The 13,313-nt window shown below is 51.4% G+C and overlaps 1 protein-coding gene across 2 annotated transcripts in view; it reads right to left on the minus strand.

The window, feature by feature from the left end:
- The window catches only part of lactb2 (lactamase, beta 2), a 92,043-nt gene extending 90,237 nt beyond the window's left edge, over window positions 1-1,806 (minus strand). Inside the window, exon 1 of one of the 2 annotated variants that reach the window (XR_010974981.1) lies at window positions 1,599-1,806. Coding sequence is in view for 1 of the 2 variants with exons in the window: in XM_068030922.1 (XP_067887023.1) it covers window positions 1,599-1,720 (122 nt within the window). In the remaining variant the exon portion in view is untranslated. The remainder of the gene's footprint in view (window positions 1-1,598) is intronic. The other variant, XM_068030922.1, reaches the window with a different exon arrangement.
- Window positions 1,807-13,313: the final 11,507 nt, after the last annotated feature.

The raw sequence follows: 13,313 nt of genomic DNA on the forward strand, positions 1-13,313 counted from the left end.
CAGATGACCCAAACCCTGGCATCGGGCAGGTAACACAGCCTTCTGGACTCTTGCTGTAGAGAACTGTGTCTATCCCCCTGAATATACTATCTCCTATTATCACTACATTCCTATTTACTCCCTCCACTTGAATGGCTTCCTGTACTACGGTGCCATGGTCAGTTTGCTCTTCCACCCTGCAGTACTCGCTCTCATCCATACAAGCTGAAAGGACCTCAAACCTGGTGAACAATTGCAAGGGCTGAAGCTCCTCCACTTCTGCCTTCTCGAACCCCTTACCTACCTCACATGCAATCACACAACCTTGTACCTGACCACTGACCAAATCAGACAACCTTATCCTATGGGGTGTAACTGGCTTCTGAAACAAAGTGTCCAGGTAACTTTCCCCCTCCCTGATACATCGCAGTCTCTGCAGCTCGGCTTCCAGCTTATCTACTCTGAGCTGAAGATACAGAGGATGGTTCTCTCTCCATTCATCCTCTCAGTTAATGCTGGTACTGACTTTCTTGCCCCATCCCAAAGTGCCAATCAGTTTCTGTCCTTTTCCCTTTTACCGCTATGCAGGCACTTTCTCATCTCAGCACTTCCCCATCTCTACGCGGGCAGGATTATCATTGCTGCATAATGTAGGCAATATGCTACAGAAATAGCAGTCTTGGCACTGGCAGCAGCAAGCTGAGAGTGTAGGAATAACCTGATTCAAGAGGGGCTGGTGGGGGGGGGGGGGGAGGTGGTGGTGGTGGTGGTGGTGGGGGGGGGGGAGGGTAGTTGGGAGAGGCATGGTCAAAAGGGGCTGGGATGGGGGCACTACCATAAGGAGCCAGAGTGGGGCATTCCCTAACCAGGATCTCAAAACAATTTGGAGACTGAGATTGACATCAGATGAACATAAATCAGCTCTAGGATAGTGCACTATGTCACTGAGTTGAAAACTAGATTTAGCAGTGCACAGTAGACCCCAAGCTATGTAACTAAGGAATGAGTATGAGAGATCAGCTTTCAAAGAGATGTAAACAATTAAGGATTCGGTAGTGACAGATGAACTTCAGTTTGATTAAACAGAGGAGGTTGAGGGGTGATTCAATTGAAGTGTATAAAATTATAAGGGGCCTGGATCGAGTGGATAGGAAGGACCTATTCCCTTAGCAGAGAAATCAATAATCAGATGGCATAGATTTAAAGTAATTGGTAGAAGGATTCGGAGGTTGTTGAGAAGTAACTTTTTCACCCAGGGGGTGCTGAGTTTCTGGAACTCATTGCCTGAAAGGGTGTTAGAGGCAGAAACCATCATTGCATTTAGAAAATACCTGGATAGGCTCTTGGGATGCTGTAACCTACAGGGCTATGGAGCAAGAGCTGGAAGGTGGGATCAGAGCGGATAACTTTCTCGGCTGGCAGACACGATGGGCCGAACGGTCTCCTGCGCTATAAATTTTCTATGTAGCTGGGCTGCAATATACAGGGCCAGAGGAGGCTGATCGGGGTTGACTGTTTCTGGATGAATCCCCCGGGGATGCTGGGAGAGCAGGCCCAGGGCTGAGGCAGCGACCTCGCTTGTCATTCTGTCCCTCCCGGCGTCCTCCCTCGTTACTCACCGGGGGCCGGTCCCCACCAGGTAGGTGTTGGTTCCCTGCAGAGTCATCGGGCCCGGGTTACAGCCCAACACCCGCACCACACGGGCCGACAGACGCTGCACTTTGGGCAGAACCGCCGTCATTCCGACCCACAGCTTGTTCAGAGAGAGGAAGGAGAGCGCAGCAAGAGATCAAACAATAACATCAGCGTCACCAGCATCTGATCTGGCAACGGCTGGTGTGGGGTGTGGTGGGGCTGGCAGTAGTTGGTGGAGTGGGGGTTTGGGTCTGGCAGTAGTGTGTGGGGGGGGGGTTTGGGTCTGGCAGTAGGGGGGTGGAGTTGGGTCTGGCAGTAGTGGTGGTGGAGTGGGGGTTTGGGTCTGGCAGTAGGGGGCGGGGGGCGGTTTGGGTCTGGCAGTAGTGTGTGGGGGGGGGGGGGGGTTTGGGTCTGGCAGTAGGGGGGTGGAGTTGGGTCTGGCAGTAGTGGTGGTGGAGTGGGGGTTTGGGTCTGGCAGTAGGGGGCGGGGGGCGGTTTGGGTCTGGCAGTAGTGTGTGGGGGGGGGGGGGGTTTGGGTCTGGCAGTAGTTGTTGGTGGAGTAGGGGTTTGGGTCTGGCAGTAGGGGGGTGGAGTTGGGTCTGGCAGTAGTGGTGGTGGAGTGGGGGTTTGGGTCTGGCAGTAGGGGGGGGCGGTTTGGGGTCTGGCAGTAGTGTGTGGGGGGGGGGGGGGTTGGGTCTGGCAGTAGTTGTTGGTGGAGTGGGGGTTTGGGTCTGGCAGTAGGGGGGTGGAGTTGGGTCTGGCAGTAGTGGTGGTGGGGGGGGTTGGGTCTGGCAGTAGTTGGGGGGGCATGGGTCTGTCAGTAGTGTGTGGGAGGGGTTTGGGTCTGGCAGTAGTTGTTGGGGGGGGGCATGGGTCTGTCAGTAGTGTGTGGGGGGGGGGTTGGGTCTGGCAGTAGATGTTGGGGGGAGGCTGGGTCTGTCAGTAGTTGGTGGGGGGGGGCATGGGTCTGTCAGTAGTGTGTGGGGGGGGGTTTGGGTCTGGCAGTAGTTGTTGGGGGCATGGGTCTGTCAGTAGTGTGTTGGGGGGGGATTTGGGTCTGGCAGTAGTTGTTGGGGGAGCTGGGTCTGGCAGTAGTGGGGTGGGGGAGCTGGGTCTGGCAGTAGTGGGGGGGGTTGGGTCTGGCAGTAGTGGTGATGGGGGGGGTTTGGTCTGGCAGTAGTTGTGGCTGGGAGGGCTGGGACTGGCAGTAGTTGGTGGGGTGGGCTGGGGTGGGCCGCGGGGGGGGAGGGAGATAGGGAGCGGGGGGGATGGGGAGCGAGCGAGCGGGCTGGGGAGGGGACGGAGGGAGGGAGGGGGCTGGGGAGGGGAGGGAGGGAGCGGGGAGGGGAGGGTGCGAGAGGGCGGGGGAGGGGAGGGAGGGTGCGACTGGGCTGGGGAGGGGAGGGAGGGTGCGAGTGGGCCGTGGAGGGGAGAGAGGGTGCGAGTGGGGAGGGGAGAGAGGGTGCGATTGGGCCGGGGAGGGGAGGGAGGGTGCGAGCGGGCCAGGGAGGGCAGGGAGGGTGCGAGCGGGCGGGGAAGGAGAGGGAGGGAGGGAGGTAGCAGGCCGGGCAGGGGAGGGAGGGAGGGTGCGAGCGGGCGGGGGAGGGGAGGGAGGGAGGTGGCGGGGGAGGGGAGGGAGGTAGCGGGCCGGGTAGGGGAGGGTGCGAGTGGGTGGGGGAGGGTGCGAGCGGGCGGGTGAGGGCGCGGGCGGGCTGGGCTGGGGAGGGGAGGGAGGGTGCGAGCGGGTCGGGGAGGGGAGGGAGGGTGCGAGCGGGCCGGGAAGGGGAGGGAGGGAGCGGGCCCGAGAGGGAGGGAGCGAGCTGGGGAGGGGAGGGGGAGCGGGCTGGGGAGGGGAGGGGAGGGAGGGAGCGAGCTGGGGAGGGGAGGGTGTGCGGGAGCGGGGAGGGGAGGGGAGGGAGCGAGCTGGGGAGGGGAGGGAGGGAGCTGGGGAGGGGAAGGAGGGTGCGAGCGGGCCGGGGAGGGGAGAGAGGGTGGTTGCGGGCCGGGAAGGGGAGGGAGGTTGCAAGCGGGCCGGGGAGAGGAGGGAGGGAGCGAGCGGGCGGGGAGGTAGGGTGCGAGCAGGCGGGGCCGGGGAGGGAGGTAGCGGGCCGGGGAGGGTGCGAGTGGGCGGGGGAGGGAGCGAGCGGGCGGGGGAGAGGAGGGAGCGGGTCGGGGAGGGGAGGGTGCGAGTGGGCGGGGGAGGGGAGGGAGGTAGGTAGCGGGCCGGGGAGGGGAGGGAAGGTGCGAGCGGGCCGGGGAGGGAGCTGGGGACGGGAAGGAAGGTGCGAGCGGGCCGCGGAGGGGGGGGGGGGGAGGGAGGGAGCGGGCTGGGGAGGGTGCGGGCGGGCCGTGGAGGGTGCGAGCGGGCGAGGGAGGGAGGGAGCGAGCTGGGGAGGGGAGAGAGTGTGGGAGCGAGCTGGGGAGGGAGGGGAGGGAGTGCGGGAGCGGTGAGGGGAGGGTGTGCGGGAGTGAGCTGGGGAGGGAACGGGCGGTCCGGGGAGGCGAGCCAGCGATCGGGCATGTGGCAAGCGGGCGGTGAACGAGTGGTCGGGGGGGGGGGCGTGGGTGGTGCGGTGAGCGAGCAGGCGGGCGGCGGAGGTCGGGTGCGGGCGGCGGGGGGAAGGAGGAGTGCGCACCCGCCACCAGCAAGGTCTTTGGCCGCTCTCGACCCGCTCCCCAGACCTCCTCTCGCTCGCTCCCCAGATCTCCTCTCGCTAGCTCCCCAGATCCCACCACCATCTTCCGTGTTACGTGATGATGTCATCTGCGCATGCGCCAACCAGTCCTGGCACTGTGGAACGCAGCGCTTTTGCAGAGGGTAGGGACCAATCTATGCATGTGCGCAAATTGGCGCAGTCGGATGACGTAAGCTGCCGGCTGCATTGTCAGTAATCACTTTGTTCTTTTAATACTGAATTTGGACAGAGAACCCGCCCCCAATATCTACTGGCCAATCACAGGGCAGGCAGCTCAGCAGTAGCAGCAGTGCCACTGGGAGCGGTGGCCACTTCTGGTACTGCAGAGGCCTTGAACCCAGTCCAGAACTGGAACCCCAGATCTCAGGTAAGTGAGGCTTAGCCGCTGGGGCCAGTCCAGAAGGGCCCAGCGAGGGGGTAGGGAATGGGCGTTAACTACAGGGGAAGGGGTTTCCCGGGGTGTACATTAGTTCCTGATGGGGTCCTCTGTGGGGCACGAATTGCCCATGAAGGAGGGACCACTGCACCCCACCCACAGGGAGGGTGTCTTGTTCTCCAAGGTGTTTTCCCCACGCGGCAGAGTCCCCCTCCCCTGCCGCTGGTAAGATTCCAACAGCGGAAGGAACAGGCCCTTATTTGGCCTCTGAGCAGGAAGGCCGTTGTCGGCCTCTGCTGGCCCTGGGAGAATAGGAACCAGGTTTCCTGACATCTGGTTCCATGGCGGGTGCTTCTGGTTTGATTCTCCGTCCCTTCCCCTGCCACGAAACCCGCCGTCGGGAGAAGCACAAAATCTGGCGCAGTGAGTGGAGCAGCATCTGAAGAGATAAACTGCAACAGCCAGCTGGAAAACAACCTGGTCCTGGAGAAGGCAGCTGAGAACGAGGAACGGGTGGCCGTGGTTTGTGGAAATCAGCCAATGAAGAATGTTCTGGTGGGAGAATGGGGCTGCTTGGGGAGTGAAGGATGTGAAAACTGGTTGAGGAGGCAGGTAAAAAGTGAAAAATTAAGTGTTAGAAGCAAAATTATAAAGTGAAAATAAAAGTTTACAGAACTGAGAAAGGAGGAACAGAGCCACCTTGAGCCAGGAATAATGGATGTAGCAGATACAGTTTGAATGCACAACAATGCTACCTAGTATCTCGAGGCCTGAAAGATATGTCTAACCTACATGCTTTAATGTGTATTTTGTAGGGTAAAAGTACCACACCTATTCATCAATAATGATAAGAGCCATGATTCAAAATTCATGAACAAGAGGTTTATGTAGATAGAAGAATTTATACTATAGGCATCATGTGGGAGCTCCAAGAAATGTGTCCTGGATAACATGTGCAGGAAGTGTCATCAGCTGGAGGAGTTTGAGCAGCAGGTGACGTCACTGCGGTGCATCTGTGAGGCTGAGTGCTATGTGGATAGCACGTTTCTGCATGCGGTCACCCCTCAATGTAAGGGTGTGCAGGCAGAGAGGGAGTGGGTAACCACCAGGACCAGGCAGGTAGTGCAGGAGTCCCCTGAGTGCATCTCGCTCTCCTACTGGTATTCAGTTCTGAATACAGCTGAGTGTGATGGTTCCTCTGTGGAGTGCGACCAGGGCCAAGTCCAGGCACAGCCGCTGGCTCAGCTGTACAGGGGAACAGGAGGAAGATTGGGAAAGCCATAGTGATAGGGGATTCTATAGTTAGGGGAACAAACAGGTGTTTCTGCGGCTGCAGACATGATTCCAGGATGGTATGTTGCCTCCCTGGTGCTAAGGTCAAGGATGTCACTGAGCAGTTGCAGAGCACTCTGAAGGGGGAGGGTAAATAGCCATCACTTGTGGTCCATATCAGTACCAATGAGACAGGTAGAAAGAGGGATGAGGTCCCCAGGCAGATTTTAGGGAGAAAAGAAAGAAACCAGCAAACAGGACCTCAAATCATTGGATTACTCTAGTGCCACATGCTCGTGAGTATTGTTATACTCGCATAAAGTGCAGAGGTTGACAATACAAGAATTCATCTTGAATAGTTATAGAAATGGAATGTTTAAAAAGAAAAGTGGACAACGTGCTTCAGAATGGCCCCCGAAGATCAAAAGCCTGGCCTTGTATATTCAGGCTGTCTAGCAGGGACAGGGATACATTTCAAAGCTAAGAGGTGTCAATTACACCCATCCTGAACCCATTAAGGGGCATTTTTGAATTGAATGGATTCTTCTGCAACAAAGAAGGTGTGAAGTAGCCATAGCCTGGGCCATTGTCGGTCATCACTGGGAGGAAGATCTGTTTCCCAACAGAGGCAAGATGTGAGAGACTTTGGAGAGAGAAAAAAAAATCAGGACTGTTACGACCAAGGCAGGAGTAATGCACTGTTAATTCAGTCCCACTATGCAGAAGGTCATAGCTTATCAAATATAAAGTTTCTCACCTACCGGAAAATAGCCAAATTAAACACTTTATTTATCCCCCAGAATAAAGCATGTTGAACCAGGTTTTGTTAAACAGCAACAAAATTAACTATTTATTAATAAACTAAGTTTTAAACAATAATGTGATAAATCTAGATATGAAAAGATTTTATGACTTATTCTTCCTAACCCTCATGTGCACACACACATACATTCAAAAAGAAATGGTTAACCGGTTTTAAAAAGATGTTTTGGATTACAACTGTTTCTTAGGAATAATAAAATAAATAGGTTGTCACATTCTGGTTGGATATTTCCAGGTCAGTGAGGTGTCCCAGAGTCGAATAGTCAGATGCCACTTGAAGTATTTCCAGGTGAGGTTGATGAACAGTCTGTGCTGGGTAGGCATTCATGGCACTTCGTCTGCAGCAGGAGTCACACATCTTTCAGCAAAGGGTGTAACAACAGGCCTACTTGGGTTTTTAGATAGCAGTCTGGCAATAGAAGCTTTCTTGAGCTTTCAGGATCTCCCAAAACATAAGAGGCAACAGGAATCACTCCTGAGGCAGAGATTTTTCAGAGACTGGAGGCAGTAGGAATTTGCTACCTTTTAAAATGCAGGGCTTTCTCTCAGCAAAGGAGCCTTTCTCCAGAGAGAGCAGCAACTCCTTTTTTCCTGGGTCTCTTCCTCTCCGGGGGTCTTTTTCTCTCTCCAGGTAGACCACAGCCACCACCTCAACTGTAGAATTTCATTTTACAAGAAAGGCAAACCATTTTCAGGGAGAGGTCTTTTTCTCTGGTCTGCAAAAAACAGGTTTGTTCTGCCTCCTGCCTGTCTAGCACTGGTCTTCACAAAGCTAAAGCAAAGCGAAACCAAAATCCTTAACAATGTCATGTGACCTGTCATTTCCCTTGCTGTTGTTTGGAACAGGTGCCTTGCAGTCTGTCCCATTCAGTTCAAACACCGAGTTTCAGCATTCAGTGTTCATAGAAAATCCTTTTTCTCAGTCTCTTAAAAACACATAGAATTCCAAGCTTTCAAAAAAAAGCCAAACCTCTTGTGACACCTCCGCCCTTGGTGAAATGAAATGCCATTCTTGAATGTGTTTCATTACAATGAAAACCAGAAATTGAAAAAGCATTTTAAACATATTTTCGCATTCATGCCCATCATTCACTCCACTGGTAGTTAACACAATTTTGCTTTGTACTATTGTTATTCATGTAACTCAACAAGATTAAATTTGTGACAAAGCATCAGCGATAAAATTGTTTTTTCCTGAAATGTGTACAATCTTCAAGTGATAAGGCTGTAACAATAAACTCAGTGTGAATATTCTGGCATTTTGGTTTTTAAGTTTTTCTTAAAGGTTGAACCCATCAGCCAATTGCAATCTTCCAAACATAGTTTCCCAGTTGTTTCATGTGTTCCTCCCATGTGTCCCTAGAAATCATCACCTCAGCAAGGTGAACTGCACAGTTAGGAACATTGGTGACGACTGGGTTCACTAGTCTCTGAGAAGTTTTTCGAGTATCCATTAACCTGTGTGGTATCACTTGACACTGGAAAACCCCGTCCAGTGTGACAAAAGCTGATTCCTCCTGATCTTGGGGTGTCAAAGGAACTTGCCAGTATCCCTTTAACATATCTATCTCTTGAGACACATGGCACTGCCCACTCTGTCAATACAATCTTCTAAGTGAGGAATTGGGCAGGAGTCTGCCTTCCTTACTGCACTGACTTTTCTGTAGTCTATGCAAAGTCAGGTTGACCCATCAGGTTTAGACACTACCTTCAAAACACTCAGAGAGATACAACACTGAAACAGGCCCTTCGGTCTACCGAGTCTGTGCCGACCATTAACCACCCATTTATACTAATCCGACATTAATCCCATATTCGCTCAATTCTCCTACCTACACTAGGAGCAATTTACAATGGTCAATTTACCTATCAACCTGCAAGTTTTTGGCTGTAGGAGGAAACTGGAGCACCTGGTGGAAACCCACACGGTCACAGGGAGAACTTGCAAACTCTGCACAGGCAGTACCCAGAACTGAGCCCAGGTCGCTGGAGCTGTGAGGCTGCAGTGCTTGCCACTGTGCCTCCTGCAGGCAATGCAGAGACCAAGTGGGCCCACATCAAAGACGCCATCGATGACTCAGCAGTGACCACCTTTGGCAAACGTGAGAAGCAGAATGCAGACTAGTTTCAATCTCACTTTGAAGAGATGGAAACAGTTCTAGCCGCTAAGCGCGCTGTATTGCTGAACTACAGGAAAGCCCCCAGCGAGGTAACATCCTTAGCACTTAAAGCAGCCAGAAGCACTGCACAAAGAACAGCCAGGCACTGCGTAAACGACTGGCAACACCTATGCCTCCGATACCGGAAACATCAGAGGAATGTATGACGGCATTAAGAGAGCTTTTGGACCAACCATCAAGAAGATCGCCCCCTTCAAGTCTAAATTAGGGGAAAAGATTACTGAACCAAGCAAGCAAATGGAATGCTGGGTGGAGCACTACTTAGAACTGTACTCCAGGGCAAATGATGTGACTGATACCACCCTCAATGCAGCCCAGTCTCTGCCAGTCATGGATGAGCTGGACGAACAGCCAACAAAATCGGAGCTCAGTAATGCCATCGATTCTCTAGCCAGCGGAAAAGCCCCTGGAAAGGATGGCATTATCCCTGAAATAATCAAGTGTGGCAAGCCTGCTATACTCTCAGCACTCCATGAACTGTTTTGCCTGTGCTGGGATGAGGGAGCAGTACCACAGGACATGTGCGATGCCAATATCATCACCCTTTATAAGAAGGGTGACCGTGGTGACTGCAACAACTACCATGGAATCTCCCTGCTCAGCACAGTGGGGAAAGTTTTTGCTCGAGTAATTTTAAACAGACTCCAGAAGCTGGCTGAGCGTGTCTACCCTGATGCACAGTGCGGCTTTCGAGCAGAGAGATCCACCATTGACCTGCTGTTCTCCCTTCGGCAGCTACAGGAGAAATGCCGAGAACAACGGATGCCCCTCTATGTTGCCTTCATAGATCTCACCAAAGCCTTTGACCTCATCAGCAGACGTGATCTCTTCAGACTACTAGCAAAGATCGGATGTCCACCAAAGCTACTAAGTATCATCACCTCATTCCATGACAATATGAAAGGCACAATTCAGCATAGCGGTGCATCATCAGACTCCTTTCCTATCCTGAGTGGTGTAAAACAGGGCTGTGTTCTCGCACGTACACTATTTGGGATTTTCTTCTCACTGCTGCTCTTATATGCGTTCAAGTCTTCAGAAGAAGGAATTTTCCTCCACACAAGATCAGATGGCAGATTGTTCAACCTTGTCCATCTTAGAGCGAAGACCAAAGTACGGAAAGTCCTCATCAGGAAACTCCTATTTGCTGATGATGCTACACTAACATCCCACACAGAAGAGTGTCTGCAGAGACTCATTGATAGGCTTGCGGCTGCCTGCAACGAATTTGGCCTAACCATCAGTTTCAAGAAAACGAACATCATGGGACAGGATGTCAGAAATGCTCCATCCATCAATATCGGCAGCCACGCTCTGGAAGTGGTTCAAGAGTTCACCTACCTAGGCTCAACGATCACCAGCAACCTGTCTCTCGATGCAGAAATCAACAAGTGTATGGGAAAGGCATCTGCTGCTATGTCCAGACTGGCCAAGAGGGTGTGGGAAAATGGCGCACTGACACGGAACACAAAAGTCCGAGTGTATCAAGCCTGTGTCCTCAGTACCTTGCTCTACGGCAGCGAGGCCTGGACAATGTATGTCAGCCAAGAGCGATGTTTCAATGCATTCCATCTTCGCTGTCTCCGGAGAATCCTTGGCATCAGGTGGCAGGACCGTATCTCCAACGCAGAAATTCTCAAGGCAGCCAACATCCCCAGCATGTATGCCCCACTGAGCCAGCGGTGCTTGAGATGGCTTGGCCATGTGAGCCGCATGGAAGATGGCAGAATCCCCAAGGACGTATTGTATAGCGAGCTCATCACTGGTATCAGACCCACCGACCGTCCATGTCTCTACTTTAAAGACGTTTGAAAATGCGACATGAAGTCCTGCGACATTGACCACAAGTTGTGGGAGCCACTTGCCAGCGATCACCAGAGCTGGCAGACAGCTATAAAGGTGGGGCTGAAGAGAGGCGAGTCGAAGAGACTCAGCAGTTGGCAGAGAAAGAGAGTTAAGTGTAAGGAGAGAGTCAACTGTGTAACAGCCCTGACAACCAACTTCACCTGCAGCACCTGTGGAAGAGTCTGTCACTCTAGAATTGGCCTTTATAGCCACTCCAGGTGCTGCTCCACAAACCACTGACCACCTCCAGGCACTTGCCCATTGTCTCTCGAGACAAGGAGACCAAAAAGGAAAGGACTATTGGTGAATTCCAGCTGCTTTGACTAGGTTCAATTAAGTTGCTTTCCAGCATGTATTGGATGTCTGCATTTACTTGGACCGGTTTATCTGGATCTACGTGTTAAGGATGCTGTTTTAAAGTGTCATGCAGGCCCCCATCTGCCAAGAGTGAGGCACATTAATTTTGCCACATGGACATTAAATTTCAAATTGTTGCTGGGAAATAGAGAAGTCCTATACAAGGGCTGCCAGACTGTCTGGAATGACATTTTTGCATATTAACAGTACTTGAAAGAACAAAGGGGCCATTTCCCTGCTCCAATTTAACCCACAGTGGACCTTTGATCACCAGATAGTGTGTGGAGAGGAGACATTCCATGGTCTGCTAGGACAAGACAATCCACAAGGGCCAGGACTGGTTAGGTGAGCTGGTCACATGACTAACTGGCTGTTGCAGGTTTTTTTGAACTTGCCGCAGAGAATTTGTACTCAGAAAGCTCTTGGCTCCTGGATTGAAAACAGTCTCTCCTGTCTGCTTCCATCTCTTTCTCACCAGCTTTGGAATCCATTGAAGACACCTGAACCCCAAGAGAGAAAAATTTCCTGCAGTGAATAAGGTTTAAGAAGAACACTGGGCCCCAACGAAAAGCAAAATAAAACCCTGTAACAGTAAGACCAGGTGTAGTTTGAGAGGGACCCCTAGACCCCTTTCTCACCTGGTCGTAACAAATGGAATTGATTCTCCTACATCCACATCATGTGTGGCTAAAGTTGTACATCCTGGCTTATCCCTACAGACTCTTTTAAATGCTGTGAGTAACCTTGTTCGGTCTTCTCGTTGTTCTGCATCTAAGTACAAAAGCATATTATCTAATTTTCCTAGCCATTCTGCATTAGCTAACCGGATAGTTGGAGGTTCAATCTGAGAATTGTCTAGGCCCCTTTCTGCCTCATCCTCACTATTCTTCTTGTCCTTCTCAACAGTCCCCATTACCTGACATACTTGTACTGGCTTACCCTTCTCCCTGCGATAATATTGTTTTAACTTATTGATATGACACAACGATTCTTTTTCCAACGATCAAGGGTGTCAATCAAGTAATTTATCTTATTCACTCTTTTGATCACTTTATACAGACCACTGAACCGTGCTTTTAATGGTTCACCCTATAAAGGTAATAATACTAATACTTCATCTGCTGGTTGAAAATTTCAGGTCATGGCTTGGGATACTTTAAGGTGTTCCTGAGCCACGTTGCAAGCTTTTGTGAGCCTTTTCCGGAACACAGATACATAGTCTAGTATCGAAGATTCATTCTTTTGTTCTAAGAACCTGTCTTTGTTGACTTTTAGAGGACCTCTTATTTCATGTCTGTAAACCAATTCGAAAGGACTAAAACCTGTATACTCATTCGGTGAATCTCGAGTGGCAAATAAAAGAAGGTTTCACCCTTTATCCCAGTCATGGGGATATTTGTGACGGTATGCTCCTAATCACTGCTTTGAGAATTTGATGGTACCTTTCTAAAGCTCCCTGTGTCTGTGGGTGATATGTTTAAGATTTTAACTGTTTGATGCCCAAATCACCCATGACTTCTTGATATATTTTAGACATAAAATTAGAACCGTGATCTGATTGAACTTCAAGGGGCAATTCGTATCTCAAAGAATTGGGTTAACTTCTCTACTACTAATTTAGCAGTAATTGTTTTCAAGAGAATGGCTTCTGGAAATTGAGTAGCCATATCCATGATAGTGAGTATATACTGATGTCCTGCTTTTGTTTTTGGCAAGAGTCCTACACAGTCTACCAATACCCTACTAAATGGTTCCTCAATAACTGGTATGGGAATTAGAGGTGCTGGTTTTATGGTGGGTTGCGGTTTTCCCACCATTTGGCATGTGTGGCATATCCTACAAAACTGCCTCATGTCCTTTGTAAGGCCTAGCCAGTAATAATGTTGACTTATACATGATTTCGTCTTCCGGATCCCCATGTGTCCTGCTAGAGAAATGTCATGCGCTAACCTTAATCATTCCTGGCGATATTTAGGTGGAGCCACTATCTGTCAAACAACCGTCCATTCTTCATCTGCAGATCTATGAGACGGTCTCCATTTTCTCCTCAGAATCCCGTCTTCAACATAATAGCCTTCTGGGACTCCTTTTGCCTCAGCTTCTGTCAGAGCCATCTGCGCTATTCTATGTAACTCTGGATCAGCTGTTGTG

Source organism: Heterodontus francisci, chromosome 5, assembly GCF_036365525.1.
Source record: "Heterodontus francisci isolate sHetFra1 chromosome 5, sHetFra1.hap1, whole genome shotgun sequence".
NCBI classification, from domain to species: Eukaryota; Metazoa; Chordata; class Chondrichthyes; order Heterodontiformes; family Heterodontidae; genus Heterodontus; species Heterodontus francisci.